The sequence below is a fragment of the Echeneis naucrates genome, chromosome 13 (genome assembly GCF_900963305.1).
Source record: "Echeneis naucrates chromosome 13, fEcheNa1.1, whole genome shotgun sequence".
NCBI lineage: Eukaryota > Metazoa > Chordata > Actinopteri > Carangiformes > Echeneidae > Echeneis > Echeneis naucrates.
The window spans coordinates 4193759-4220608 of NC_042523.1; the positions used below are offsets into that span (position 1 = coordinate 4193759).

General features: G+C 39.9%; 2 protein-coding genes across 3 annotated transcripts; one reads left to right on the top strand and one right to left on the bottom strand.

The window, feature by feature from the left end:
• Window positions 1–194: 194 nt before the first annotated feature.
• On the bottom strand, window positions 195–16011 carry LOC115053355 (cullin-5-like). 2 transcript variants are annotated; one of them, XM_029517987.1, is made up of 19 exons: window positions 15982–16011; window positions 14122–14231; window positions 12895–12994; window positions 10266–10442; window positions 9666–9807; window positions 9401–9546; window positions 8890–8970; window positions 7877–7970; window positions 7606–7736; window positions 7189–7296; window positions 5954–6018; window positions 5684–5816; window positions 5427–5558; window positions 4220–4343; window positions 3898–4073; window positions 2941–3102; window positions 2718–2836; window positions 2238–2361; window positions 195–2101 (listed from the first exon to the last, which is right to left on the bottom strand). In XM_029517987.1, the coding sequence occupies exons 1-19, from the start codon at window positions 16003–16005 to the stop codon at window positions 1907–1909; spliced, it is 2343 nt and encodes a 780-aa protein (XP_029373847.1). In that variant the 5' UTR covers window positions 16006–16011; the 3' UTR covers window positions 195–1906. The 2 variants fall into 2 exon arrangements, with proteins under 2 accessions (XP_029373847.1, XP_029373848.1); XM_029517988.1 differs by lacking the exons at window positions 12895–12994; window positions 14122–14231; window positions 15982–16011 and adding an exon at window positions 11507–12836 and having other exon boundaries at window positions 196–2101.
• Window positions 16012–18403: 2392 nt separating this feature from the next.
• LOC115053050 (solute carrier family 35 member F2-like) lies at window positions 18404–25247 on the top strand. The gene is made up of 8 exons (XM_029517612.1): window positions 18404–18513; window positions 19034–19206; window positions 19460–19587; window positions 20328–20487; window positions 20856–21012; window positions 21095–21147; window positions 22636–22790; window positions 24882–25247. Exons 1-8 carry the CDS (start codon window positions 18404–18406, stop codon window positions 25245–25247), a joined length of 1302 nt encoding a protein of 433 aa, XP_029373472.1.
• Window positions 25248–26850: the final 1603 nt, after the last annotated feature.

Genomic DNA, 26850 nt, shown 5'->3' on the forward strand with positions numbered 1-26850 from the left:
AGCCCAAAGCCAACACAGGAATAGCAGGAGATTTTAGAGTTCTTCATACTTCTTTTCCTAGCAGGACCAAACACCTGCTCAAAGCCAAAACTCCTATTAATTGCTTTGGTGACCATCATATTTACTGTGCTTGATTGTGCAGCCAACTCGCCTGACTTGAGCTCTGTAGAAAATCTAATACTGAAAATGAGAAACCCAAAAATATAGATGAGCTGATAGCCGCAAAACGTCAATAATATCATTACATAGCCTCCATGGCACATTCCACAGATCCAATAACTTGTGTTATAAGGAGGCCACAACCAAATGTTGAGTGCATAAATGAAAATACTTTCAGAACTTGCCCATGTCTGTATTGTAAATTGTAGATCATAGGAAATATTTCAGAAGCCACAATCACCAAAACAAAAACAAAAAAGGCTTGAAACATTTCACTCTTATTTATACATACATACAATGTTTAATTAACAAATGAATAAAAACAGCCTCATTTTAGAATATATCTCTTTAGGTAAGGCTTGAACATTTTTTTAAAAAAGGGTGTGTCGATTGTATGCTCTCTTCCAGTAATCCATCGTCTCCACTTTGACATCCACTGTATTCCTCTTTTCTGATTTTCTAATTTCTTAAATAACTTACAGAAATGTAGGTACAATATTTAACTGAACAAAACATGATATTTTACAGTTGGGAAGTGAACTTGCTCTCTGGTGGTCAAACTACAACATGTCATGGAGACCAGTTTATAAAGTTTTGTTGTTTCTGTGTTGCAGCCATATGGCCAGGCTCTGCTACATACTACCGACCAAAAGTATCCTCATCAAAGTGTCAGCTAACAGTCTGACCCGGTTCTTCTGACCACAGATTTGAGCCAGCATAAAAGAACTGTGTGGAAAATATAGATGGTGCTTTAAAGCCTCCCAGAGACTGCAAATATAAACCACAAATGAGAAAATGTAAATTTTCACCACATAGCGTCATCATTCTATTTTACTGCTGCTATATATATCTATACATATCTATGTAAAGATATAATTATGACCAAAAACCTGGTCATAGTCATCAAGGTGTCAGAGGTGTCATGTCCCCCTTTGATGTTTTGATATATCTAGATTTAAATTGCAGCTAGTGTTAAATTCTCCAACTTTTCAGATGTGTAACAGAGCCTCCACTGAACAGAAAAAAAAAAAACTAATTAAAAAAAATCATGGAGCAGCATGCTGTTGAAAGTGCACTCAATTTTAGAAATCAGATACCCACCATGCACCCAAACCCCAAACAAACACACACACACACGCGCGCGCGCGCACACACACACACACACACACAAACACACAATATGGCAAAATACTTCTCGGTAGTGCGAGCTCATCACTCCATCCTAGTCAGCTCCTCCTCATTAGCAGCTTTCACTCCTCTTGTCACAGAATAGGATGCTGCTGCTGTTGCTGTTAAGAAAGCAGCTGCAGAATCAGCTGGAAACAAAGCACTGATATCAGCTTGTTATTTGTTGTCCTTTCACACCTCATAGATCCTATCCTGCAGTCTGTTTCAGATGAAACTAGGGCAGGAAGTTAATTTGTTCCATTTTCTCAAAATATTTTGTCTGAGCTGCCAGCAAGTAGTGTGCGCTTCCTCTGATCTGCCACTAGAGGGAGATAGCAGATACAAAGACAGACATTGCCTCAAAATGACATCCTAACAGCACATTGGTGTCTGACAAACACAAATAAATACCCACACATATGTTGAAAAGGCTCATTCTCGTCTTTCAACACACTCCTTGCTTATCATCGCCTCTCTCCTTTTCTTCAAACAAATGCTTTCCCATTTTCTCTATGAGGTTTTCAAAGTGCTCAGGCAAGGAGCAAACGACAGAGCAGGAAAGAACACACTCAATCGTTGCTTAGGCCATGTAGATGAAGGTGTTAATGTCTCCCTCGTCCCTCTTTATGTACTTGTGCTCAATGAGCCACTCAATCTGCTCCTTAATCATCTTCTTCTGTGGCAGGAACATGTTCTTCAGGATCTCCACCAACTCTGTTTGGAGCTGGGCGTTGCTGATCCTTTTCCTCATTTTCATGATTTGGATGATGGCCTCCTGAATGGGTAAGAAGAATAAATACTACAGTTTTACAAACTGCATTGTAAAAATCATGAAATGTCACATAAGACGTGCCATAGACACGATGTACACAATGCTCAATGTGTACCAAAGGGATTTGGTATTTTCATACCTGAGTTCTGAGAATTCTGAGCTGAACGATCCCTTCATTCTCCTCCTCTCTCATTCGCTCAGTGGTCAGCTGCAGCCGACCAATCAGATTTATCTTTCCTCGCTTTTGCACTTTTGAGTTTTTTCTGAGAAAATAACAAATAAACAACAAAGATGATCAATATGCCTAAAATTGTAGGTTTCCAGTCATTTCTTGTGCATATCTGTAGTCTTAGGTAGACCTAAAAGTGCCTGTTAAATTAATTTAGCTCACATATTCAGCACATATTTGAATTTAATTACAGTTCTTCAAATATAAGAAATTTCATAAGTAGTGACACCTTTAGCATACATGTACACAAAAATCTTGTCACTGAATAAATCAAATTCAGAATCAGATTTTTTTTTTTAGGAACTAAAAGTAATTTCATGTTACTCAGCAAAAAGTTATGAGAGAGGAAACAGAAAACATTTTCTTTTTTCTAGAAACACCTGGACATACATGAGGGAGAATTCCTGATTGACGTAGAAGAGTGTGCTGTCTGTGAAGTCTTTGGGTGAATTAACTGAAGGGTCATAAGCCAAAACTTGTCTCTTCAGTTTGGGAAAAGCAACCAGAGACTGCAAAAGAGGGAGCAGAGAATGAATTAGATGCTATAGTGTAATCCTATGTACTTATAATTTAGATAGTTTCATGTAAATTGTTTAAAATATGTCTTTCGCACCCAGAGTGTGCGGCGTAGCTCTGCGTCAGGAAGCTCTGTGGCCAATTTGAGGTTCTCGAAGCTGATCCTTTCTCTGGGTCTTTGGTTCCAGGCAAACAAGACAGCCAGCTGGAAGGTCGTCACCTCCAGGTCGTACTGACCCACTTCATTTTTAAAAGTGATCTGAGCAGAGTAGATGAAAAGGGCAGAGCATTCTTTCAAAAGGAAATGACAGGAAATGACAAATCAAGCCAAAGTCTGTTTGTTTTGGAAACCTGACAACTGCTGAGAAGAATACATTGGAGAAGATACTGAACTGAATAGATATTCCCTGTACATTTATCTGTGCCCTAGCGTGCGCATAATACTGGCCTGCTAATGGTTTCCTGCTTTTTCACTGACTGATAGTTGGTCCTGAGAACCTGTCAACCTGTGATTTACTCCTTTCACACTGCCAGAAAATGAACTTTTCTGTTCAAACTGAGGACACAAACACAGTCATTGGGGACAGTGGCATCACATGAACTTACATTTGCATAGACATTGCAGTTAGAACAGAGTTATTTTGATGCAAGTTGTGCCCTATTAAGTTGCATGTGTTTTGATTTGTGTAGGGAAGGCCTCTGGAAGCGCTAATTCGGGGATGAGACACATTACGACATTGTTTCCTGTAGCTGTGTTGTTCTTAGTAAACTCCTGCATGTAATTCAACCATCCACATATGCGGGTTAGGGTTAGGGTTATGATGCAATCACACTTTGTACTGTGAAGCAGCCACAGGTCATAATACACATTTCTTGTGGCGTGCACAAAACCTTCTCTCTGTAATCTTAGTTGACAAATCAACTTATTATAAGAGATAAACTATCTATTTTATAAATAAAAATAGAGGAAAGAAGAAAAGGGAAGGTGGGAGAAGAAGGAGCAGATAGACTGCACTAAGATGACATTTTAACTCTGTAAGTACCATCTACTCACAATGCCATTAGACATGAGGTGATGCCAGTGAAGTTTGCGACCACTGTGATTCTTCTTATAAAAGTCTTCCACCTCAGGGATCAGGTCTTCCAGCTCTGTGGGCAGCGAAACAAAAACCTTCTCACTGCTTCGGGACCAAGCTCCAGCATTCAGGATTTTAATGTTCACACTGTCTGCTGCAGAGAGAAGAGAACAAACAAGATGTTTAATCCCTGCCCCAGTGTCTGCATTTTGTCTGATAATGACATTTTGTACCATAAATTTAGAATGGTACAAAAAAATTATTGTAAGAAAGGAGGAGGTGAGAGGATGTGTGTAGTACCTGGCAGTGCCAGCTTGTTGTGTTTATGCATCTCTTTGAAGTTCTGATTGAGATCCTCTGACACCTTGATGTCCTGAAACATTCTAGCCAGCTTGTTCACATAATCGGCAGGCATTCCCACTTCCTACACACATATAAGAACACACAAGGTAAAGCAAAGCAAAGAAGAAATTAATCGAGCAGTTCATTTCATTTTTTAATTAACCTAAATGTTGAGCTCCAGCCTAAACATTTCTATGGTATAGACCATCAAAAACTACCTACTACTAAATACCAATTTAAAATCTTTTCCTTTCTCTTACATGTGTGAAAACATCATGTGTGGCATCAGTAGCAGTAATTCTTTTATTTGCATGAGCAATAGCAAAACCATAGAGGTGTCACACATTTGCACACTCAAAGGCTTAGTATGTGTTACGCTTGGCAATTTTTAGCTTTGGTTTGAAAGAGGAGCTTCACTGAGGTTACTATCACGGAGTAATACAGTACCATGAGTCAGTACGGTTAATCCTTACTGTAAAACAAAGGATATACATAAAGATGACTGAATAAACAGCTTTTCAAAGATGAGACCAAAGCATCTTTTTCACCCTATTCCCTCCATGTTTGCAGAAACAGGAAAAACTAGACAATGCAAATATATGCCAAATAAATGTTTCTAACATTTTAGATAATTCTTATCAGGCTCTTCAAGGGGTAATTTCTGATTAGTTTGGTTATGATTAGTGCATCTGATGTAATAAAATAGATGCGTAACCTGCAAATTAGCTGTGACTCATGATTGGGTCAAGTGGGCATATGTGTGGGGCTTCAATCCCTGATCATATCCAGGATATTTTGGCATCTTTTGTACAGCAGGATAAAGTAGAGGTAGATTATCAATCTCTATTTATAGTCATTGGAGTAAGCAACACAAACCAGGCTAGTGATGAAACAACATAAGAACATTTTTAATTGTTTTTCAGCTAGTCCTCTTACAACTGCTGTTTTAAATACAATATTTAAAATGCATACTTGATGCATTTCAGAAGTTTGCTTTATTGTTAAAGAGAAATTGCTTTTATAGAGAGATACGATTATATTGGTCTGGTATTTAGTTTTGGTAAGGTATTTGTACCACTGATCTCCAGATCTCCAGACTAATTTTCAAACTATGAATTAATTCTTTGTCAGTTTATAACTAAGAACTAAGAAAAGTCTAACTCACTCTCAGCCACTCCACCATGTTTTCTTCAATCTCGCTATCTGCTGAAATGTCCAGAATCAAGCGGCGGGTCAGGTGAGCCTTGTGGTAACGCATGAACACGTCTTTATTTTGGACATACTTCAACACCAAAAGCTGTAAGCAGACACCAAAAAAGAACAAATCAGTCTGAAAAAAGAGGGAAAATGGATGGTAAAAATGGAGAAAGACTACCTAAAACCAAGTTTAGTAAAAGCCAGAGAAATAAATGAGACACTTGCCACTTCTTTCAGTTTGTGCTCGATTTCCTCTGAGGCAAGTTTCTTGCTGAGGGGAGTTTTCCTCAGCAGCATATCACAGTAATTCGCCAGCAACTCTGGACACTTTGACTCCGGCTGGGTCTTCATACCCACACTTAAGGAGAGACACACGTGGAACAAGATGTCAGAAGGTAATATTGTGGCAAGTTTTAATCATACACAGACAAGCTTTCCTAATCTGGACAATAACACTAGGTTGCTGCCCAGGTAAAACAGATTGTTTAACCTCACCCTTTCTGTTTCATAGGAAGTTCCAGTTTGAAGATTGTGGCATCATTGACAACAGCTTTGTAAGCCTGGAAACAGACCATGTAAAAGGCATTACCACCAGTGTTACAGAAGACAAGAGCAGATTGCCAAAGATTTATTGTCTATTGATTTGTAGCTTTTTATGGCTTTTTTTATTTTTTATTTATTCAGTCAGTAAGTAGCAGTGAGGCCAACAGTAAGCAGGGAGAGCGAGGGGGTATGTGCACCCATTAACCTCTCAACAACTTGCACTGCCAAGCAGTAGCTTATTAGTTACAGTACAATACCCAACTGACATCTACTTGAAAGTACTATAAATTTTTGGTGAATTAATGTTCAGTCATCCAATTTCTTAGTTGGCCTAGAAAACTTTTTTGTGATGACTCTTTTAGCTGAATATTTGTATCCAAACATGGATCATAATTTGTTTTAGTTGATTAAGCCAAAGAGAATTCTTGAGAAAGCAGACAATTATTCGTCCCAAACAACCAACTAAAGAGTCTGGGTGTTTTAGCTTCTTTTATTACTATTACATTAAGACAGACCAAAGACTTTATGCAAACGATGAACCTTCTTTAGGGATTGTGTGGTGACACTCTATTTTGCAGATCTGTTACTCCCTAATGGTTGGTTTAGTTAGCTTTGTTGAGCACCTATTCATTTCCAGAGAAATTCCTTGAAATTTATTTATTTATTTATCATTAACTGATTGTTTTTTTTTTTTTATTTCATTAATTTTATTTTATTTTTTTCCAATCTATCAATTTGTCAGCAAGCAAATTACAAATTTTTGCACTTTCATTTGAGAGTTTAACTAGTTCCACATTGACTGCATTTGGTTCTGTCTAAGGAACAAAATGACAAATTATTACCACTAACTAACAAACCCTTATGTAACTATGCATGAGTGTCTCTCATCTATTTAACAGTGTAATTTATGTTGCACTGCCATTGTTTTAAGCATAATATGTATACTGTGTGCACATCATTTTTAACATGATACTTTGTCTCCAAATGTGAATACAGTGTTGACCTGTACTGTGGCAAGATTTCAAAATAAGGAAAAAACAAAACAGAACTCAAGTCTGTTAAACACAGAGGAGGCACAAAAAATGTTCTCTTGCTTATCAAATCTTTTAGGTGTGATTCTTCTGATAATAATACTTGTGTTTTGTTTGTTAATTGTGTGAAGCCATGTGAAGTCACTGAACACAGACCTTATCTCTTGCTGTGAGGAAGCGAGGGTCGTCTTGGAAGGCCTCCTTTACTAACTTACTGAAGCGGTTGAACAAAGTCAACAACTGCTCCACATATTTCTCAGAGTCCTGGACAAAAACACACATGTGAGTGCATACATCATCCGATGTCCTCATTTTGTGAATTTTAGAGTCATGAGCCAAAGCATCACAGTGCCAAAATATCTTCTAGTAATCTCATTTCATTACTTATAGCATCCTGCTAAAAAAGTAGGTGAAATGGGGCAAGCAGTGAATCAAATGCTAGAGTTTTGACTACAAATAACTATAAAGGCTTTATCTAATGTATTTTATAACATTATTAGAAAATACAGATACTTGTACTGATGGCATCTTTGAGGCATAAGTGTGAATGCAGCTGCGTGACAGTGCACATACAGTAGTGATAGTCTCCGCAGCAGCCACCATGTCTGCTAGTCCAGCACTGATGATGTGTTCTTCCAGGTCTTTCAACATTGGCTCAATTCCACTGGGAACTTTGTCCATCAGTGAAAACATCATGTGCAGCTCTGCTCAGGGAAGAAAGAAATCAGTGTTATACACAAAATAGAAAGCAGAATGCTATATCCAAATATTTCTATATACATATATGATAATGATGTAATGATTATTCATTACATGATGATGTGACAGCAGGACAGTTACTCACTGTCTGTCTCATTGCGTTTGATCATCCCTGGGCATTCTGCTAAGATAGTTTCTTTGAATGAGGTGACCAGTGCATTCACACAACACTCCATGAGCTGCAAGGACACACAAAAAAATCTCACTGTAAGAGTAACAAAACACATTTACAGATGGATTTATAATCCGATATGGAGGAATTTCTAAGAAGATTTGACAACGTCCAAGAGACATCCCTGGCTTGGGTGGAATTGCCATGTAAAAATTAAAATAGGTTGAACAATTAAGACATTAGCATTTCATGATTCTGCTTGTAACCCTAAAGCCATCCACAATCTTGCTCCTTCAACTAACAGCTCCCTGCCACCACTCAGCCTCCATTTGATTCTGTTTTTGTGGGCTTGAATGAATAAAGTTACTTTTAAGTAAACTGTTGAACCCAAACAATGCATTGGTGAGGTAGCTATAATCAACTAATTTATCAAAGAGATCGTGTGTATTGTGTTATCTGCACAGATGGTTAATATGGAACAATTTATTGCAGTAAGGAATATATTTTTTGAGGTAAATTATTGCATCTTCGTAATAGTTTCTTTCCCACAGGTCTTGAGAAGTCTTGTCAGTATATATCTATATTTTATATGTGTATATTGGTGAAAATTCAGTAAGAGTAATAATTACTTATTTACTTTGTAATCAAAAGAAATCACATTTGCAGAAGGTGGAGCTGAGGAGGATTGAGGGGTGGATCTGACCTCCTAAGTGTTTTCTCCAGCAGATGTGTGTGGCATAGTCTGTCAATCAAGCAGGAGCCTTGATGTATTCCTTGCTTTACCATCTTTTTTTTTTTTTTATAGACTTCTTTGCAAATGTTTTTACAACTAGTGGAGTTGCCCAATGATGGTCATTAGACAGAATGCAGGCTTAAATCTGCATTTACTTAATTTCGATCCATTTTTAACATACAGTCTATGGTATCCAACAAAAACTGAAAATGAAAAAAAAAAAAAAAGTTTGTGTTGATCCTGTCACACTTACAGTTTGAACAGAATTACATTCATGACATGTCTCTAGATATCTAAGTGCTCTGTTCTCCTCTTCTCTCAACTTTGCATCTGCCTGCAAGGAAACACACATCAGCATAAAACAGAAAATATGAGTGAAGGTTTTAAAACACTGAACAAATCAACAATGAAAACTATTATACACATAGCCAGGGTAGCAGCTTTGGGTGTTTCTGTCCACAAAGTGAAGATTATTCATTAAACAGGTTAACACACATGGTTTCAGTAATATTTCAATAAATTCAATAGTATTGCTTTGAGAAATACTTGGATTGGCTGCATATTTTACTTAATACTTACAGTAAGGGTGACTAATTAATCTGTATAAACTTCCAAAAAGTTACATCAAACTTCTGTCTTACTGATGGTGTGATTTCATAAGTTAAAAAAAAGCACTCCTATGTTTATCTGAGTATTTGTTCATGGCATTCTTTGCCAGGTAACAATATCCTTCATACTTCATGGTCAGTATTACTGTGGCATACGTATTTCATGTAGTTCTGGACGCCATTTTGTTGTAGGTAGGATGGTGCCTGTGTTCTGTAAAACCTCTCTGTGGAGTCCAGGTAGGCTTTCTCAAAGTTATCTCTGTATATTTGCAGCTTGTCCTCTGGGTTAGAACACAGGTTCACTGTGGTGAGAAAGGAACAGAGTGGCAGAAATCCCGATTGCATTTCTATTGCTTTTGCACATACCACCAATAATTTCCATCTCTATGTTTCCACTATATGTTATGACTGTCCATCTTACCATATGACTCTCGTACTCCAATAACAAGTTGGGAGTCAAAAGCCTCCCCGAGCCTCTCAGCGTGTACCAGCTTCATGGCACTGTCCTGTAGGCGATTTTTAATGTTGGAAAAGATCGACTCGTTCCATGTATCCAGCATCAACTAGAAACATAAGGTAAGGGAAGTGTACATAGATGAACCATAAATGTTGAACAGTAAGGTAAACACTACTTCCTTTGAAGAATAGTCAAGTTCACTTTATTTAAGAAGTGCTTTTAATGAAACTTCATCCAAAACTTCTACTGGTGAATCACCCCTCCACACACAATTTTCTCCTCCACATCACGATTCATACTTTATGCTATTCGCTTGTAGAATGTATTTTGGGCTCATTGGCCCTTAGTTGCTCACTGAAGCCCACTGATCATTCAGGAGTGTAGTTTCCTCCTTTTCACCAGCTCTTCATTTCTTCAGCCAAAAATCCCTTGTTTCTTTTATATGTGCTTGAGTTGTCTTGTTGCTTTTTTGGTAGATCCTCTAATTATCTTATCACTGCAATTCTCCTTTTATTCGTTGTGCTTTTCAACTAGGAACTCTCAAGCTGTGGAGCTCCCTCTTACCTTTCGTACGATGCTGTCCTCCATGTTTGTTTTCTTGTTGCTGCCCTGTTTGCCCATTAATGTGATCTCCAACTGACAGAAGGGTTTGGGCAGGATGTCACACTGGGTGAAGAACTTCCTCCACTCTACAATGTAAGCTTTTAGCAGTGCCGTGTCGTCCTGGTGGCTCAGCACCCGCTGCCATAGCAACAGATTTGAGAAAAAGTTAGAGGTGACATCTATAAATAATCATTAAAAATACTGATCCTTTGTTCCTGGCAACAATTGCCCTGTTTGTATATATGTCTTTGCAGGAGTTTAGTTTATTTATATATATATATATATATATATATATATATATATTCAGTGCGAGTTTTGCATCATTCAAGATTGACAACTGTTATTTGTGCACAGTCAGGAGTCACAAATCAAAAACACACATGGCAGACAGCTGCGACAGAGGTAGTCAGTGGAGGGACTGAAATTTAACTGTAAATGTTAACATCTATGGCTTCCATGTCTGTTATTCCTGACCTTTTCTTGCTTGCTTCCTTACACACAATGCAACATCTTGTTCTTATATGGGTGCGGGTCATAGCTCACATTGGAGGCCAAATTTTAAAAGATAATCTTAAGGGTTGAATTTAAAAAAATCTGATCCAGAGAGAAATCTGATTTTAGTGATAAGACTTGCAGTATGAATGCAGTCTTGGTTGTTTCCTTGTTCCAACACATTTGAATCAAATGACCAGCTTGTCATCATTTCAATCAGGTATGTTGGAGCAGGGAAGTAGTTCCCTGGGACTATGGATGGGCAACCCCTGCTTTTGTGGGTCTAGTGTTTGTTCAACCTGTGGGCTTAGAGGGTCAAGATGCAGCCTCTCCAGTGTCTAAATGATGTATGATATACAGCCTCAAAAAAGTATTTTAATGTTTTAAAATGGAATCTTTATGTATTGGTCAAATAACTGTTCTTAATCTAAGTCATGCATATTGTCAAGATCATGTGTTTAAGACCCTATCACAACCATTAATGCCTTAATTATTAGACGTTCACAGCGGTGGTGGCAAAAGTGGGAAAAAGAACTTTCTAGTGTAATAGCAGGTTCAACGTTCTTTGGCCGCACTCAACCAAGTGCTTCTAAGATATGCAGATCAAACATCAGACCTGAACAATGTTCCAGGGGAGATTTTTGATCATTCTCCTTTAGAAAATTACTTCAGCTCAGGCATACTCTTTCCAGTGTTTCCTCTACATTCACCTAGGAGTGGCAGACCACCTGGCCTTGAAAGTGACATCACATCAGGCACCAGGTCAGAGAGTCAGAGGAGTGTTGTCCTGGAAAACAGGGCAGCGACTTACCGGAGAAAAGGTAGACTTATTAGCTGAAGATAACTCATCATAGATTTTACAAGTTAAACAGACATTCGCAAAGTATTGATGATAAGCTTATGTAACATACTGGTAGCTTAAGTTAATTGGGCCTGGTGCAAACCCACTGACGCTAACGTGGGTAAACTAATTGATAGCATTAAGATAATATGTACAAGCCATGATGTATAAACTGCTGACTGCATTTTCAGATGAGATTCTTCAAATATTTCTCCAAGAAGAGAAAGACAACTGATGAAGATGACGCTACTCATGTATCATTAGCCTTTTACTGTATTAATTTTATTGTTTCATTTATTTATTTTTTTTACTTTTTAGATTCAGCCTTTATCTGACATTTTATATGGCTGAGATGTATAAGTTGTAGTGGTTGTACGGGAAAAAGCCATTCTCAACTGGCCAGCCAATAAACAGGTTGTAAAATTTAAATCTGTAGTCAAGTGTCATTTGTTTACGCCACCACAGCCCCCCAGAGAGCCTGCCCCCGCTGCTGAAAAAAATCCTAGAGGAAACACTGCTTTGGATGTCTGGCATCTAAAGCTCACTTCAGGTTAGTACATTGTGCCTATCTTTTTTTTTCTTTTTTTTTTTTTTTGCAAAGCATGTGTTCACATCAGTAGACACTTCATGTGAATATCAAACTCCAAATGCGCAAGTATTTTATCTTTTTTTTTATTATTCAAAGTGCCTCTAATTATTTGGACTCCAGGTATAGTAACTCCTGACTCCAATTATGTGCTGAAGTCATTGGACGAAGCCTTTACATACTGCAACCTACACTGAATGTTGGAATGATGTATTCAATATTGGCGAAAACAGTGCAAATTTTGTGTTATTTGTGTTTCTGTTCATTCTGATAACTTGAACATCGGTTCATTTCTTAAATTACACTCATACGTTCAGAGAGTCCACTTTTTCTTGCCACAATGACAGAGGTGGATGTGCTGACAGTGTATATGCGCACACTACAAAATATTAAGATGGTGTACATTTATAAATTTAGTTTCTTACATGATGTACGTTAAGCATTTTCCCAGATGTTTATTCAACAGCTGGTAATAAATATTTTGAATACAGAAAGAATCTACTGAATGTTATTTCAGGGTTTTTATGTCTACAGCACTGCATGATCAACTGTTGCAGCCTTTAAATTAATTTTCAATTTTCAAGACAGACCTGTCTTGTGCCAATGTCTAGCTTTCACTGATGGCATAAATACACAAGTAGTAACAACAACAAAAAAACAAAACAACTTACAGCCTGTGCTTGTTTGATAAAGTCTAGGATGTCCTCTTTCAGGGCTTGGTGGATTTTGGCTGGTCCTTTATCATCCCATAGACACACAGCATGGACATCTCTGGCAGACAAGAGTGAAAAGGTATGTGAAGTGAAATCCGTTCATTATCGCAATCTGAATATCAATAGCAAATCTAAGTGTATATAATATTTCCTAAACATGAAAGTACATATGACTTTTTGTTGATGTCATATTGCCATGGATCTCATGAATCTACACACTGAGGAGCACAGTATATTAGCAAAACAATAGCAAAAACAAGAAGATATGCAAGAAGGTTTTCATTTTTATCCACATCATAGTCATCAAGAAAATGCTGCAGCTGCATGTCAATTTGAGTAAACAACTTTTAACATAGGAGCAGTGCCATCTGCTGCCAAACTTCAGAAATGGCCTAGCATACACTGGCAGTGGCACCCCCAGCCACTATACACCTCTGGGTCGCTCTTATGAACTTTCACTGTCAAATCGAGACAGCGTGCTAAAAGTTTCAAATGTTAACAAAAGTATAGACACTCAATTTGTCTAAGAAGACAATACTTAAAAGTAAATGAATGTGCAAAATGATAATAACAAATGGATAGCTTGTGGGTTGTTGTAAATGTAGCATAACATTATTACATTAAAATCTTTTTTAAAAATGGTAAACTGTAAAAATGTCACTTGATCCAATAGGAGCTTTGAATTAAACAAAAAAGGACAACAACAACATTGTAATATAGAGTTTTCGCAATTCATCAAATCAAATGCTTAATACCAAGTTACACCACATTGTCTTATTTTTTATGAAACATCAATACTATCATCATATTATCATCCTTAAAGTCCATAAATGAATTTTTAAAATTTGCATCTGGAGTACCGTGCTATTGAATGTGGCAGCCTGATGACATGGTGGGAAAAAAGTTATGGAAACACTTCCATACCAGTTTATGTATACAACACATCCAGTAACAAGCTTTAAGGCAATTATTAAGCAGAATAATTGCAACTGTTGCTAATACATCAATTGCATTTGTGTGCTGCTGAAATGCAACGAAAATGTATGCTGTGATTTTACATTTTAAATTACTGTTGAGCAATTCAGTATTCAAAGTAAGGCAATTGTTTCAATCCTCTGGTAGCAGCGATATTAGACCGATATCTTAAAATAAAGACGAGGGAAAATAGAGGGGACTATCTCTTACGAGAATAAGTCAAACCACTGTTGCTTGGTGACAGCCTCCTGTCTGAGCAGCTTGAGAACGATGGGTCGCATCAAATCCCACTTGTCTTCAAATTGAAGAGACCCCTTGTTCTTGAAAAGAGATATGGAATAAGTAGAACAGAAGGATTAAAACAGCAATGAAAAGGGTAGGGAAAGTGTTGAAGACAGCAGGACAAGTGAGATAGAACTTAAGAGATACATAAAAAAAACAACAAGAAACAGACCAAAACCTGGGATTGGGTGGGGTTGTTTGATTTGTATCTGATAAAACTAAACTTACCCATCTGAAAACCAGTCCAGAACCCAGGAGATGCATTTGTTAGTTTCAAAAACGCCACAATTAACTAGTCTTTACTGTAATATATGACTATTGCAAAAATATATTGGCTTTACTGCAGCTCAAAAGACAAGGATAACGCAGAACTTGTAGCACAAGTGCCACGATTTCTTTAATTTTAAAACTTAAAATGACATCAGATTAACCATGATCTGGTCAAAGGGGCAACTGTGTAGGAGCTCTGAAAGCCTTATGCCATCCATGCCATTCGGGTCTAGATTAATCCCTTCATTAATCAGTTAGAAAATGTATATTGCTGAAACAGATTATCATTTATGTCATTTATGACAATGCCATTGATTATCAACATTTGTAGCACTAAACTATCTCTAAAACTAACAGTAAATTGCTAAACAAATCTCTTCTGATCTTGAGAACGGATTCATTTCTAGGTGGCGTGTGAAGCTGTCATGTAGAATAGAGGTCAGCAGGGGCATACTGACAAATCTTTACCCTGACGACAAGCAGGTTATCGAGGGGTTTTTAATAATGGAGTTGAAGCATTAATGGCAGTGAAACTAAATAAAATACTACTCCTACTGGATCCCTGGAAGAGGTTGTGATCACACTTTAACCTCTTCAGAAGTGTTTCTTATGATGACGCCTGACCTAACCCAAAACGAGTGAGAAACTCATATGTACTGAGGATGGGAGCTCAATCTCCAAAGTGCCCACACTGTCTGTCCCAACGCTTGTTTGGACTATTGGCACTGCTGTCAGTAGAATCACACAAAGAAAATAAGTTTCCCACGATCATATCCTGCATATGCACCTGCACCGCTGTTGCTGTGTGTGCATTTATATGGACTGTCTTTAGTTCAGTGACATTTGTCATTTATGACTCCAAACTGACGTGTTTGATCTGAAATGACCGGGGAGGAAGAGGGGGGGGGGGAGGCCGCCTGACAACACATCATTCCCGCAACTTGGGATGCTGGCTGTACCCCTGTAGATACAATAAACTCATCGATAAGCTTTCACTGCTGGGGCCTTGAGCGGCAGGCAGCTTCGTAATCGCTTTGCCGGGGACCATCTGATTCATGAGCCAATAGTTTGCGGTTGGGGGGCTTGTCATTGTGTCGCTACCGGGAGAAACGGTGGCCGGTGTGTGATTCTCCTCTCACGCCGGGTCTCCTGTAGAAGGTCTTTGGTTGGATATGGTGACTGTCCGGCTGCGGCACGCCGTCACCAGGGTGGTTGACTGCGGGTGGCGGGTGTAGTGTTGGGCTAAAGACGGGGGTAGGTTCGGTTAGAAGACCGGCTCAGGGGGGGGCGGGGGTGGGGAAATGGTTGGGGAAACGGACACCAGAGTCCCAACAACGACAACGGTGACAACTGTGACTTCAGCGCTTTCATTTCAAATTATAACACAATAAGGCAGTGAATATGTGCGTCACAGCAAGAAAAATATATGGGTATATACTAACAATGAAAATAAATAGAGGTGAAGCCTTAAATCTGAACATAAATCCGAGAAATACAAAATATTCAAGCGCTTCTTACCTTTAACAAATTTGACGTCGCCATGTTTGTTCAACTTATCACCTCGCAGAATCTCGCGAGACAGGCTGACTCGGGATTAGGTCATAATAACTGAGATCCGTACATGATTTCAGTCCTTCTAAGCTTCAACACCACACTGATCCTGCACTGATAAATGTTTGTAAAATAATATAATATGGGTTTAACATATTAAGCAATGCATATATATAATCCGTTGCCATTGGATTATTATTACAAGTTGATGAATCTAAACGTTGAATTTTAGTGGTGTAGTTTAGTTCTCATGTTTAGGGTGGAAGCAAATAGATCTTATGGAATAGTTAATGATTATTTTCATTCTAATAACAAATATAAATGAATAAAACATCTACCAACATGAAATAACCTCATATAATAAAGACTAGTATGATTTTTGATGAATGAAAATGAATTTTGATTTATGATGTTTGATTTAAAGTTTGGTTGAAAGGACTAGATGTTGCAAACCACTTCTAATTGGGGAGTTCTTGATCGGTGTATTCCATATCTGTGTCACAGGGTGTTTCAGCCATTTATCACAAGACACGCTCCGCTGAGGGAGGCCCACCTCAGGTTGATCAAGCCTGGGTGTTAGTTGTTCATCTTAGCAGCCTAGATGGTGTCATTCCTCTTCAGCCAGAACGAATGACTTGTCCTCTCTCTGGCAAACCTTCTCTACCACCATGGCTCGATGTTCAGTTGCAGATGCCTTACCTTTCCAAAGGCGTTACCTTTCCAAGGCCAAGGCCAAGGCTTCCTCTGCCTTGTTGGACGTGTCACAATGGAAGAGAGCAGATTTGGCCTGTCACACAGCTGTGTCTGGGGTCCACTTCTTCCCTGTCACTAGAGTAAGAGTGGCACCTCTCACTCCAGGACTCGGTGAGGGACATGTCCAGCCTTACCTTGGCATATTTGAACTCTTCAACCAGGCTAGAAATTTGCAGTGACAGGGCTCCATTGCTGCAGAGTCCAACGCTGCTAAGGCATTTGGGAAGTCCGAGCCTTTTGCTCACACAAGCGTTCACTAGCCTTTCCAGTCGACAGGGTTTAGCGAGATCTCGTACATGGTTAACGGCCACAGGAGTCTGGGTAGCAGCCAAACTAGTGCAGTTTTGTTGATCTGCCTGAAACGATTAGCCGTGTTCTGCTGGAGTTGTTCAAGTTGCTGGGCGTCTCTGAGCTCCGCAGTATATCATCGTCTGAGGCTCTAGATGTTGACATGTGATCTCTGTTTTGGACCGAAAAATCTTAATTGGTAACTCATTACAAATGCCCATGTGATAGAGGTAGTGGGGTAAAAATATGCCACTTCCTATGTAAATTTCCATTTCAGATTTGTAGAAGTTAAATTATAAAGTGATTGCAAAAAGAACAAGTACATCAGATTTGAGTAACCCAACAGCTGAAAACTCAAAATATCAAGACCCACTCATGATGGTCGTAGAGGACCTAGTGATAGCTTTTTACAAAACACTAAATTCATGCATTAATATTATTTTTTACAGTTTTATTATTATTTCTACTTGAAGCTATTGTCGATGTATCTGTAGTGACTATATAACTCTAGGTTACTATTTAACCCAGTGGTGTTGAGTAGAAGAGAACCAGTTATCATTTCACAAGCAGCCTAGTTTTATTGCATTTTATTATATTCAACTGCACTCGTGTGCTATGACAAGTCATTTTTGGCATGTTTCTTGTGAACATGTGAACTACTTTAACTATAAACTATAAATAAGTAACTGGAACAAAAATAACCATATTTTGTGAGTGGCAATTCGAAGTTGCATAATAACCAAAGGGCATTTCAAAAGTGAAGTATTCATACTGTCACCTGCAAAAATGTTCCATATCAGACCAATGCACTCAAATTAGCAAAAGGTAAGATTGCAGTAAATGTCTCACTGTGACTGATGCACAGTATCAGTGTGATGCCACTTACAGTTGGTAGTTTAATCCAGTGGTTCCAATTCAGGGGTCAGGTCTTTTCAGAGTCACCAGATTAAATTAATCTGAGAGGTGATGGCAGAAAATTTTCATTGGCTGCAAAACAATGATGGAACACTTTCCCTCCACTATGAGTCAAGATCTCATTATCAGGTGACAAAAGACAATGAGAACAACCAAGATGCCCATCAAGGGCCCATCTTTATATCATCATCAGCTCTTATCTTTAAGCATTGCTGTCTGGTTTCAACCCATTAAATATACTCTCACTCTCTCTCTCTCTCTCTCTCTCTCTCTCACACACACACACACACCCACACACACAGATAAGTGAGAGAGTAATCTTTGCCCTTTGAGTCCGTTAATCATTCAGCATTAACACCCTGAAGGCCATGGGAATAAAAGCTTGTAAGTGTTAAGCCTCAGCCGCTATCCTTCCATCAGTTGTTGGGGCAACATGGCCACTAAAATGTGCTATGATACATCCAGGGACATTAGCTACACGAACCATGGCACTGGACTCATGGCAAGGATCAGGGAATTCAACCCCAAGAAGGTTTTTACTTGGTGAGTGGACAGGGGTGGTGAGAGGAATGTATATGTAGATCACTGGTCTTTGATGGATTATTTCAGTATAACCTGAGTAAAGCAGAGGTAACACAGCTGAATGTGATTTGTCTGCTTTGACTGTAAATCTGATAAGAGAGAGCTAAAGCACAGGGTTTTGACAAACTGTGTCTCAGGTTACCTGTTATGGAGTATTTTCACACAGTAGAATCGGTATTTATGTAGAGGAACCTACAGTCTAGTGAGTTTTTGTTTTTGTACTGAGCAATCAGCAAGATAGATTATGCTGAACACTGTGTTTTACCTCTTTCACCAACATAGGGCAGATGCCAGCTATAGATTAGTGTTTTCATATTTGATATAGTTATGGCACAGACAGTAGAATGGCATCAATGTGGATACAAAAAGAATTCCTTTTTCCAAAACAAGATCCTGGACACCACCAATATTTTCCCACAAACACTTGATGGGGGTAACATGGAAAAATAAATGTGCCATGTGACTTTTTGATGACCCCCAGGCAGCTGGCCAAGACATTGACTATGGGCCAGGGCCTAGCTGGGCTCATTTGCGGGACAGCCGTTGCCTCCCAGTACCTGGCCACAAAGTTCCATGTGAACACACCCATGCTGCAGAGCTTCTTGAACTACGCGCTGCTGTGTGCTACCTACACCATCATGCTCTGCAGAACAGGTAAACCCACCACTCAGAGTGGCAGCACATGAGATAAAACATTTAACGCAATGTAGGAGCCATTGTTACGCATCAGAAAATGTTACTGCATTACATGTTATTTCTAAGTAGTCACTACAGTGAGCAGGCACTCTCTGTGCCTAACCAGTTACAGTAAACTGAGCAGTGAATCAACAGAGCTATCCTCAGACTTGGTGGCAAAACAAACATATGTCAATACTGAAGTTCAGGGGTGTTCCCCTTTAAAACGTAGGGGATGGCAATATTTTACAGATTCTAAAGAGTCGAGGGTGGAAGTATCTTCTTCTTGGGCTGGTGGATGTCGAAGCCAACTACGCTGTGGTGAAAGCATACCAGTACACCACCATCACAAGTATACAGGTGGGTACAGACTGTGTTTGACAAAAGGGCCTGTATTTATCAAACTGAGACGCAGCCAACTTGACCCTGTGTCCGTGCATGTTAGTGGAAAAAACAAGTAGTTTTAATAAGACAAAGCCCCTGCTGTTGCATGACTTCAGGTAGACCTATACTTTTCTTGCGCAATGGTTGATGAATTAAAAAGATCTTGTCCTCATCAATCATTTACAAGCAAAAACATGAGAAAATAAGGCCCAGGTTAAAATTTCCATGAAAATGCATAAAACCTTAATAAGTAGATTGAATTCGACATATCAAATCAAATTTATATATATATATATATATCATAACAGGGTTACATCAAGGCACTTTACTATAGAGCAGGTCTGGACCAAATTTTTTCTGGAGTTGTTAAAAAAAAAGGCCAACTTATAAACCCATGAAAATGTTTACCAATCTCTCTCTGTTCCATATCCTGTTTGGGTACCAATTTCAGGATATTCATATATAGCCACTCTTCCAGCACACTGAAAATTTAACTTACATAAATAAGGTCATAAATGTCAAACATTTATCTGTCATGAAAATCTTAACAGAATTTCGGGACTGGCATGTTTTCTTGTTTTATAAATTTTTAATATGATGCCACAAGTTTCAGACAAACTGTAGGCCTTTGGCTCAACTGTTTTGTTTTAGAATGAATATTTTATTATATTTGTGTGTATGCTTAAATGTCTCTCTGGCTGTATTCCTATCTGTAGCTGCTGGACTGCTTTGTGGTTCCAGTCCTAATGATCCTGTCTTGGTGGATTTTGAATGCACGATACAGGCCATTCCACTATGTAGCAGTCTGCATCTGCCTCCTTGGGGTAGGGGCCATGGTGGGGGCTGACCTGCTGGCTGGACGTGACCAGGGATCCAGTAAGAGCCTTCTTTAATGGCTAACTCACCCACTGAGCATGAATGCCTGCGGTTATAAACTGTTAAGGCTATAAATCTGTGATCAAGGCCTACATTGCTGTCAAATGGAATGGTGGCACAAATGCAGGTGAATCCCTGCTTTGAGTTAACCGTCCTATTATGTTAAATCAACAACAAGCACTTTATAATCAAACCATCAAACATAAATGGCCCTGAAGGGAAATTAGTCTTGTTAAAGATATACATTTTGATGAATTTTGTGTAAAATCTAAAAGCAAGCCAATATTGTAACATTATTTGGCTCGTTATTGTGTTATTGTGACAATGCTTGACCACACTAATGATGATGATTTCTCCTCCTTGCTCAGCTTCAAACATCTTGCTAGGCGATGCTTTGGTGCTGCTCAGTGCCACGCTGTATGCGGTGTCTAATGTGTGTCAGGAGTACACAGTGAAGAACCTAACCAGAGTGGAGTTCCTGGGCATGATTGGCTTGTTTGGTACAATCATCAGCGCCATTCAGATGTAAGTGTGTTTGGCTCTTTGTGTGAACCTGTTTCATTTGGCACAGTGTTTCATTTTTTGCTCTGTTTTCTTCATTATGCAGGGTTTTACTGGAACGTGAGGAAATTGCTGCTATTCAGTGGAGCTGGCAAGTTGGTCAGTACACATCTCGCACAGATAAAACACATTCTTCAACTCTGGTGGTTCATTTTTCTGACACAGCAAATACCTTAGTTGCGTTAATGGATACTGTGTTTTATATCATGATAGATCAAATAGAAAAATATCCATCCATCCGTCTGTGTTTACAAAACACGTAGACTGGCTGGTCAAACTGTCATGATCACCCAGCATATAATAATATCTATATAATAACAACAACAGCAATAACAACAACAACAACAATAATAATAATAATAATAATAATAATAATAATAAATGATATTTAAAAGCACCTTTCAGGACACTGTGCATTCAACAATCAGAAGATGTTAATAGATAAAATCAACATAAAATAAAAGAAGCAGTAGATAGTGTTGTTGCAGTTACAGTGAGTAGACAATTTTAAACAGGTGCATTTTAGTGTGGATATGAAGATGGAGGCTGAGGGAGGCTGGAGGTAGTATCGGGGTGAGGGAGGGCTGGAGTGGATTAATGTTTCCTAAATGGGAGAATGCAGACGGGGTAGTGTTATAAATGTGGGATCGGAATGATACTGTGCTGTGGGGGATGACATACACACCCCTAACCGGAGGGGAGGGGGAAACTGAGGCCTTGTCAGTTGTGAGGGAGATGATGTCAGCTCTCGGATAGTGTGGATTCAGTGCCAATGAGGAGGATTTCAGTTATTTCACTGTTCAGCTTTCAAGTTTGAGAAAGTTTTATTCCAGATAAGCAGGAAGTGAGGGAGGAAGCCAGAGTGGTGGTCAAATTTGTTTAAAACAGTTGAGTCCTTGTGGTGTAGAATATGGGGTTTGTCCATTTCTTTATGAACAGTGAGACCAGCTCCTTCTTGCCACTCCTCCTGTCAGTCTCCTTTCCAGGAGTAGAGCTGCCTGGAGAGGTTGTTCCCCTGTCTAAAAATGAGGACCACCAATCAGAACTTACACTGCTCTGGCATTGTTTTCGGACTTCAGCACAAAAAAACAAGTTGAACTTGATGATGGGTAATAGATCAAAGATGGCCCAATGCCAAAATCTGTTGGAATTTTTTTCTTTGGTTTAGCTGTTTTTTTTTTTTTTTTTTGCTATTGTCTTTTTGTTTTGTTTTTCATCAACAGCAAAGAAAAGCTCACCATACTTCAGCTCAGCACAAAACTATTTAGCACATTTTCGTACACTTTCATTGGGTTTGTGCAAACAAGCGCTTTCATTTGAGAAACAGACTTTTTTGAGACTGTGTGCTGCACTAAAAATCTCCAGCCTCACTAGGTGCGCTTCCTTTACCATGGAAACACCTAAATTGCCTCTCAAATATCACAAAAAAGTGTTCATGCTTTTATGAGGTGGTCTGAGTTAATATTTCCGGTTTATAATCATAGTTAAAAGATGTAAAATGAAAACAATGTGTAAGTCTACAAACTTGAAACTTTGTTCTTACAATGTTACTATACTATGAAACTCTGTGGTCTTTTCTCTCCTCAGGTGTTCTGTTTGCTGCCTTTGCTTTGTGTATGTACACTCTGTACAGCTGTATGTCCATAGTGATACAGCTGAGCAGCGCCACTTCGGTCAACCTCTCCCTGCTGACCGCTGACCTCTTCAGCCTTTTCTGTGGGGTCTTCCTCTTTCAGTACAACGTGAGTGCGCACACACACAAAAGCACTGAATACATGTCTGCTGTGAAGTATTATGTGTGTATATTTTGATGCCCCTTGTTGTCCCCCACAGCACCATACAGACAAACTACAGTATGTCGCAGAGTCTGTAGTAACCCAAACCCTTTCTTCAGCATACACACTTAGTATGCCTCATCATGTTTTATATCTGGGTCATAGCAACCTGCTGAATGTTACAGTGACCCAGCAGCATTAATGAATCATAATTAGGGTTAAAGTGTAACTTTAATGTCATGTGTTTTCACACACGAATTATGAAATCAAAACTCATAAACCGAGATGCCAAATCTCATCTCGGGAGATTCGGGCATCTCAGGAGGGGAAAAGCGGGGGAACATCCAAGCCATTTATGGTAAGGGTCACTGTTGACCTCAACTGAGGAGGTAGTCGGAATGTGGAAGAAGCACTTTGAGGAACTCCTGAATCCAACTTGCACATCCTCTGGGGTGAAGGCAGAGCTGGAGAATGATGGAGGATCACTGTCGATCTCCCGGGAGGAGGTCACTGAGGTAGTTGAACAACTCCACAGTGGCAAAGCCGTCCAGAAATGTTGAAGGCTCTAAGTGTTGAGGGGCTGTCGTGGTTGACACGCTTTTTCAATATTGCGTGGAAGTCTGGAACAGTACCAAAACACCGGCAGACCAGGGTGGTGGTTCCCTTGTTTAAAAAAGGGGACCAGAGAATGTGTGCCAATTACCGGGGCATCACACTCCTCAGCCTCCCTGGGAAAGGCTACTCCAAGGTGCTGGAAAGGAGGGTCCGGCTGACTGTCGAACCTCAGATTGAAGAGGAGCAATGCAGATTCCGTCCTGGTCGTGGAACAATGGACCAGATCTTTACTCTCACATGTATCCTGGAAGGGGCCTGGGAGTATGCCTATCCAGTCTACATGTGTTTTGTGGACTTGGATAATGTTCCCCGGGATATGTTGTGGGAGGTGCTGCGGGAGTATGGGGTGAGGGGGTCTCTGCTGAGGGCCATCCAATCTCTGTATTCCCAAAGTGAGAGTTGTGTCCCGGTTCTCAACAATAAGTCAGACTTGTTTCAGGTGGGGGTTGGCCTCTTCTAGGGCTGCAATTTGTCACCAATCCTGTCCGGGGAGCTGAGGGTTACATCCCCGCTTTTTGCGGATGATGTGGTCCTATTGGCTCCATCAGTCTGTGACCTCCAGTGCTCACTGGACAAATTTGCAGCCAAGTGTGAAGCGGCTGGGATGAGGATCAGCACCTCTAAATCAGAGGCCATGGTTCTCAGCAGGAAACCGGTGGCATGCATACGGGTAGGAAATGAGTCCTTACCCCAAGTGAAGGAGTTGAAGTATCTCGGGGTCTGGTTCACACGTGAGGGTAAGATGGAGATTGGCCGGAGAATTGGAGCAGGAGGGGCGGTGCTGCATTTGCTCTACCGCACTGTTGTGAAGAAGAAGGAGCTGAGCCAGAAGGCAAATCTCTCTATCAACTGGTTAGTCTTTGTTCCTACCCTCACCTATGGTCATGAGCGATGGGTCATGACTGAAAGAACGAGATCGCGGGAACAAGTAGCTGAAATGGGTTTCCTCAGGAGGGTGGCTGGAGTCTCCCTTAGAGATAGGGTGAGAAGTTCAGCCATCCGGGAGGGACTTGGAGTAGAGCCGCTGCTCCTTTGCATGGAAAGGAGCCATTTGAGGTGGTTCGCGGATGCCTCCCAAGGGAGGTGTTCCTGGCATGTCCAGCTGGGGGGAGGCCACGGGGCAGGCCGAGGACCAGGTGGGGAGTTTATATCTCCACACTGGCCTGGGAGCGCCTTGGGATCCCCCAGTCAGAGCTGACCACGTCCACCACTGTCTACCTGCACATCACGGAACAACAGACACAGTTAGAAATCAGTGGCTGACCATATGGCCGCATATTTTACTCATATTTAAAAGAATTTTGAACTGAAATTAATCAAATGATGATCCAAGCAATGATATAGTTGCTTCTCGCATAAATAGGCTGCTACTCATTTGACCAAAGTGCGAGAAGTATATAAAGTAGTTTAACATGTATTCTTCCTCCCTCTTTTTACCCTCAGTTCTCTGCACTTTACCTGGTCTCACTGGTGGTTATCCTCATTGGTTTCACCACTTTCAATGCTTTCCCAACACCGGCTGACCCTGTAGACCCCACCTCGTCTTCCTCCGCTGCCACCTACACAGAAGGCTACTCTGACAGCCCTGGGGCTCCTCAGAGTGAAATCACCAAGCAGGAAGTGGCTGTCACCATCACCACGGGGGAGGAGCAGGATAATACGCAGAGCCAGCAGCAGACAGGTGCGGAGAAGATGGAAGGCAGGGGAAAATTTGAAGGGGGAAGGAAGAGAAGAGCTTCAAGTCCATCTCCAACACAGGGAAGGAGGAGCGGTGACGTTTTTGCCATTGGAAGGAGCACCAAAATGTGATCTACTAAGCTACTTTCCCTGTTACTGTTTTGATATTTTTGGATCAAGGTGTTTTTTTATTTACTTTATATGTTTTCTTACCACCTTGCATGTCACCAGCCTGACGGTGCTCTCATTTACTGGCTGAATCAAAAAAACAAAAACATACCCTTATATTCTTTACTTTTTCTAATTTTATTTAAAAGTGCAAAATCCTATTTTATACTCTTGATTCATGCAGTTTGACAGGGAGCATTTCCTGTAAGAGGCCTCTGCCTTTAGACGATATACTGTTTCCATGAGAGGATGTACTTAGTCTGCAACAAAGGAAAGTTGATGCTATGTGTCAGCCACATAAATGCAGGACCCAAGGTTTCCCGGCAGAACTTTGCCCAAAGCACCACACTGCCTCCACCCGCATCCTTTCTCTCCATAGTAAAGAAATCAAAGCCACGTGAGAAAAAAATCTTTTGTAATCATCCACACACTCTCAGGGGAACTGCTGTCCAAAATGCTGAGATGTGGATGGGCGACAGGTCACCTCTTTTATCACCCAGACTCTCTCGAACTTGGTCTCTGATGTTTTAAATATGAATATACTGTATTAATCTTGCCAACAGAGGGCACTGCAGTCTGATAAATCATTGTGTTACAGTGCAGAAAAGGCTTCTAGGTGACTTCTGGCAACACATTGATGTTTTTTGTTGAGTTAAGCTAAGTCCTACTGTGAAGATGAATTCAACAGCATTAGTCAGTAAATTTCACAACAGCTTCCTATTGTCTTCGTTTTTTTTTTTAGAACTGCTCTGGTCCACACTGAAATAATGGTGCAACAGTTGGCCAATGGCCGAGGCCCCACAGATAACAAGAACAGAGCTAACTCATAAAACACAGGTTAATAACAGCATCCAATGGGCAGTAGTAGTTTATATCCAGGACATGGAGATATTCAGGACTGTCTTCTTTAACGCTTAACAGCAGGTAACAGCAGGGGCACACTGACATTATATTCCATACAGTTACCAGCATGCTACAGCACCACACAGGCCGACAAAATATTGCAGTAGTTGTTCTTCTGCTGCAGAAAGAGTCTGTTCGGTTTTGACATTTCATGGATACATTGCGCTTAATTTGTGGTATAGGTATTTCATGTACAATCAGGGTCAGAACTAAGAAACTATACATCAAATCAGACAGTTAACTTTTCTTCAAATGGAAGCTCACAGATCCTGAACTCTCTGGTCCTTGGTGTGTGCCCTGCCTTTCTCTGCTGTGAATAAATTTTTTTCAATTGCCTGATACTGAACTTTGAGTCGCTATCTTTGTTGTTGTTGTCTTCATTTATTCAGTCCTTCTACGAACCCACTGGTCTTGTGAATGAGAGTGCTAGAGTAAAACAAAAGGCGGTAGTGTGCTCCTTCAACTTATGTGCTTTTACAACTTAGTGTTGCTGGATCATGGATACTCCACAAAAGGTGCAGTATCCAAGTATAAAAAAAAAAAAAAAGCATTGAGAGGGAGAGCCCAACAAATTCTAAAAACTAGCTCTGTTTGTGTGTGTTCTTTTGCATGTGTCTATGTGACAGTTATATGAGCTGCTTGACTGATCGCTCAGCTGCTACAC

Coding starts and splice junctions, on each gene's coding strand:
- LOC115053355 (XM_029517987.1), bottom strand. CDS start 16,005: ATGGCGACGTCAAATTTGTTAAAG. Junction 12,995..14,121: donor CAGTGGTTTGACTTATTCTC/GTAAGAGATAGT, acceptor CTTGTCTGCCAG/AGATGTCCATGCTGTGTGTC. Junction 4,344..5,426: donor ACATGGTGGAGTGGCTGAGA/GTGAGTTAGACT, acceptor ATATGTGTGTAG/GAAGTGGGAATGCCTGCCGA.
- LOC115053050 (XM_029517612.1), top strand. CDS start 18,404: ATGGCCACTAAAATGTGCTATGATACATCCAGGGACATTAGCTACACG. Junction 20,488..20,855: donor TGGACGTGACCAGGGATCCA/GTAAGAGCCTTC, acceptor CTCCTTGCTCAG/CTTCAAACATCTTGCTAGGC. Junction 22,791..24,881: donor TCTTCCTCTTTCAGTACAAC/GTGAGTGCGCAC, acceptor TTTTACCCTCAG/TTCTCTGCACTTTACCTGGT.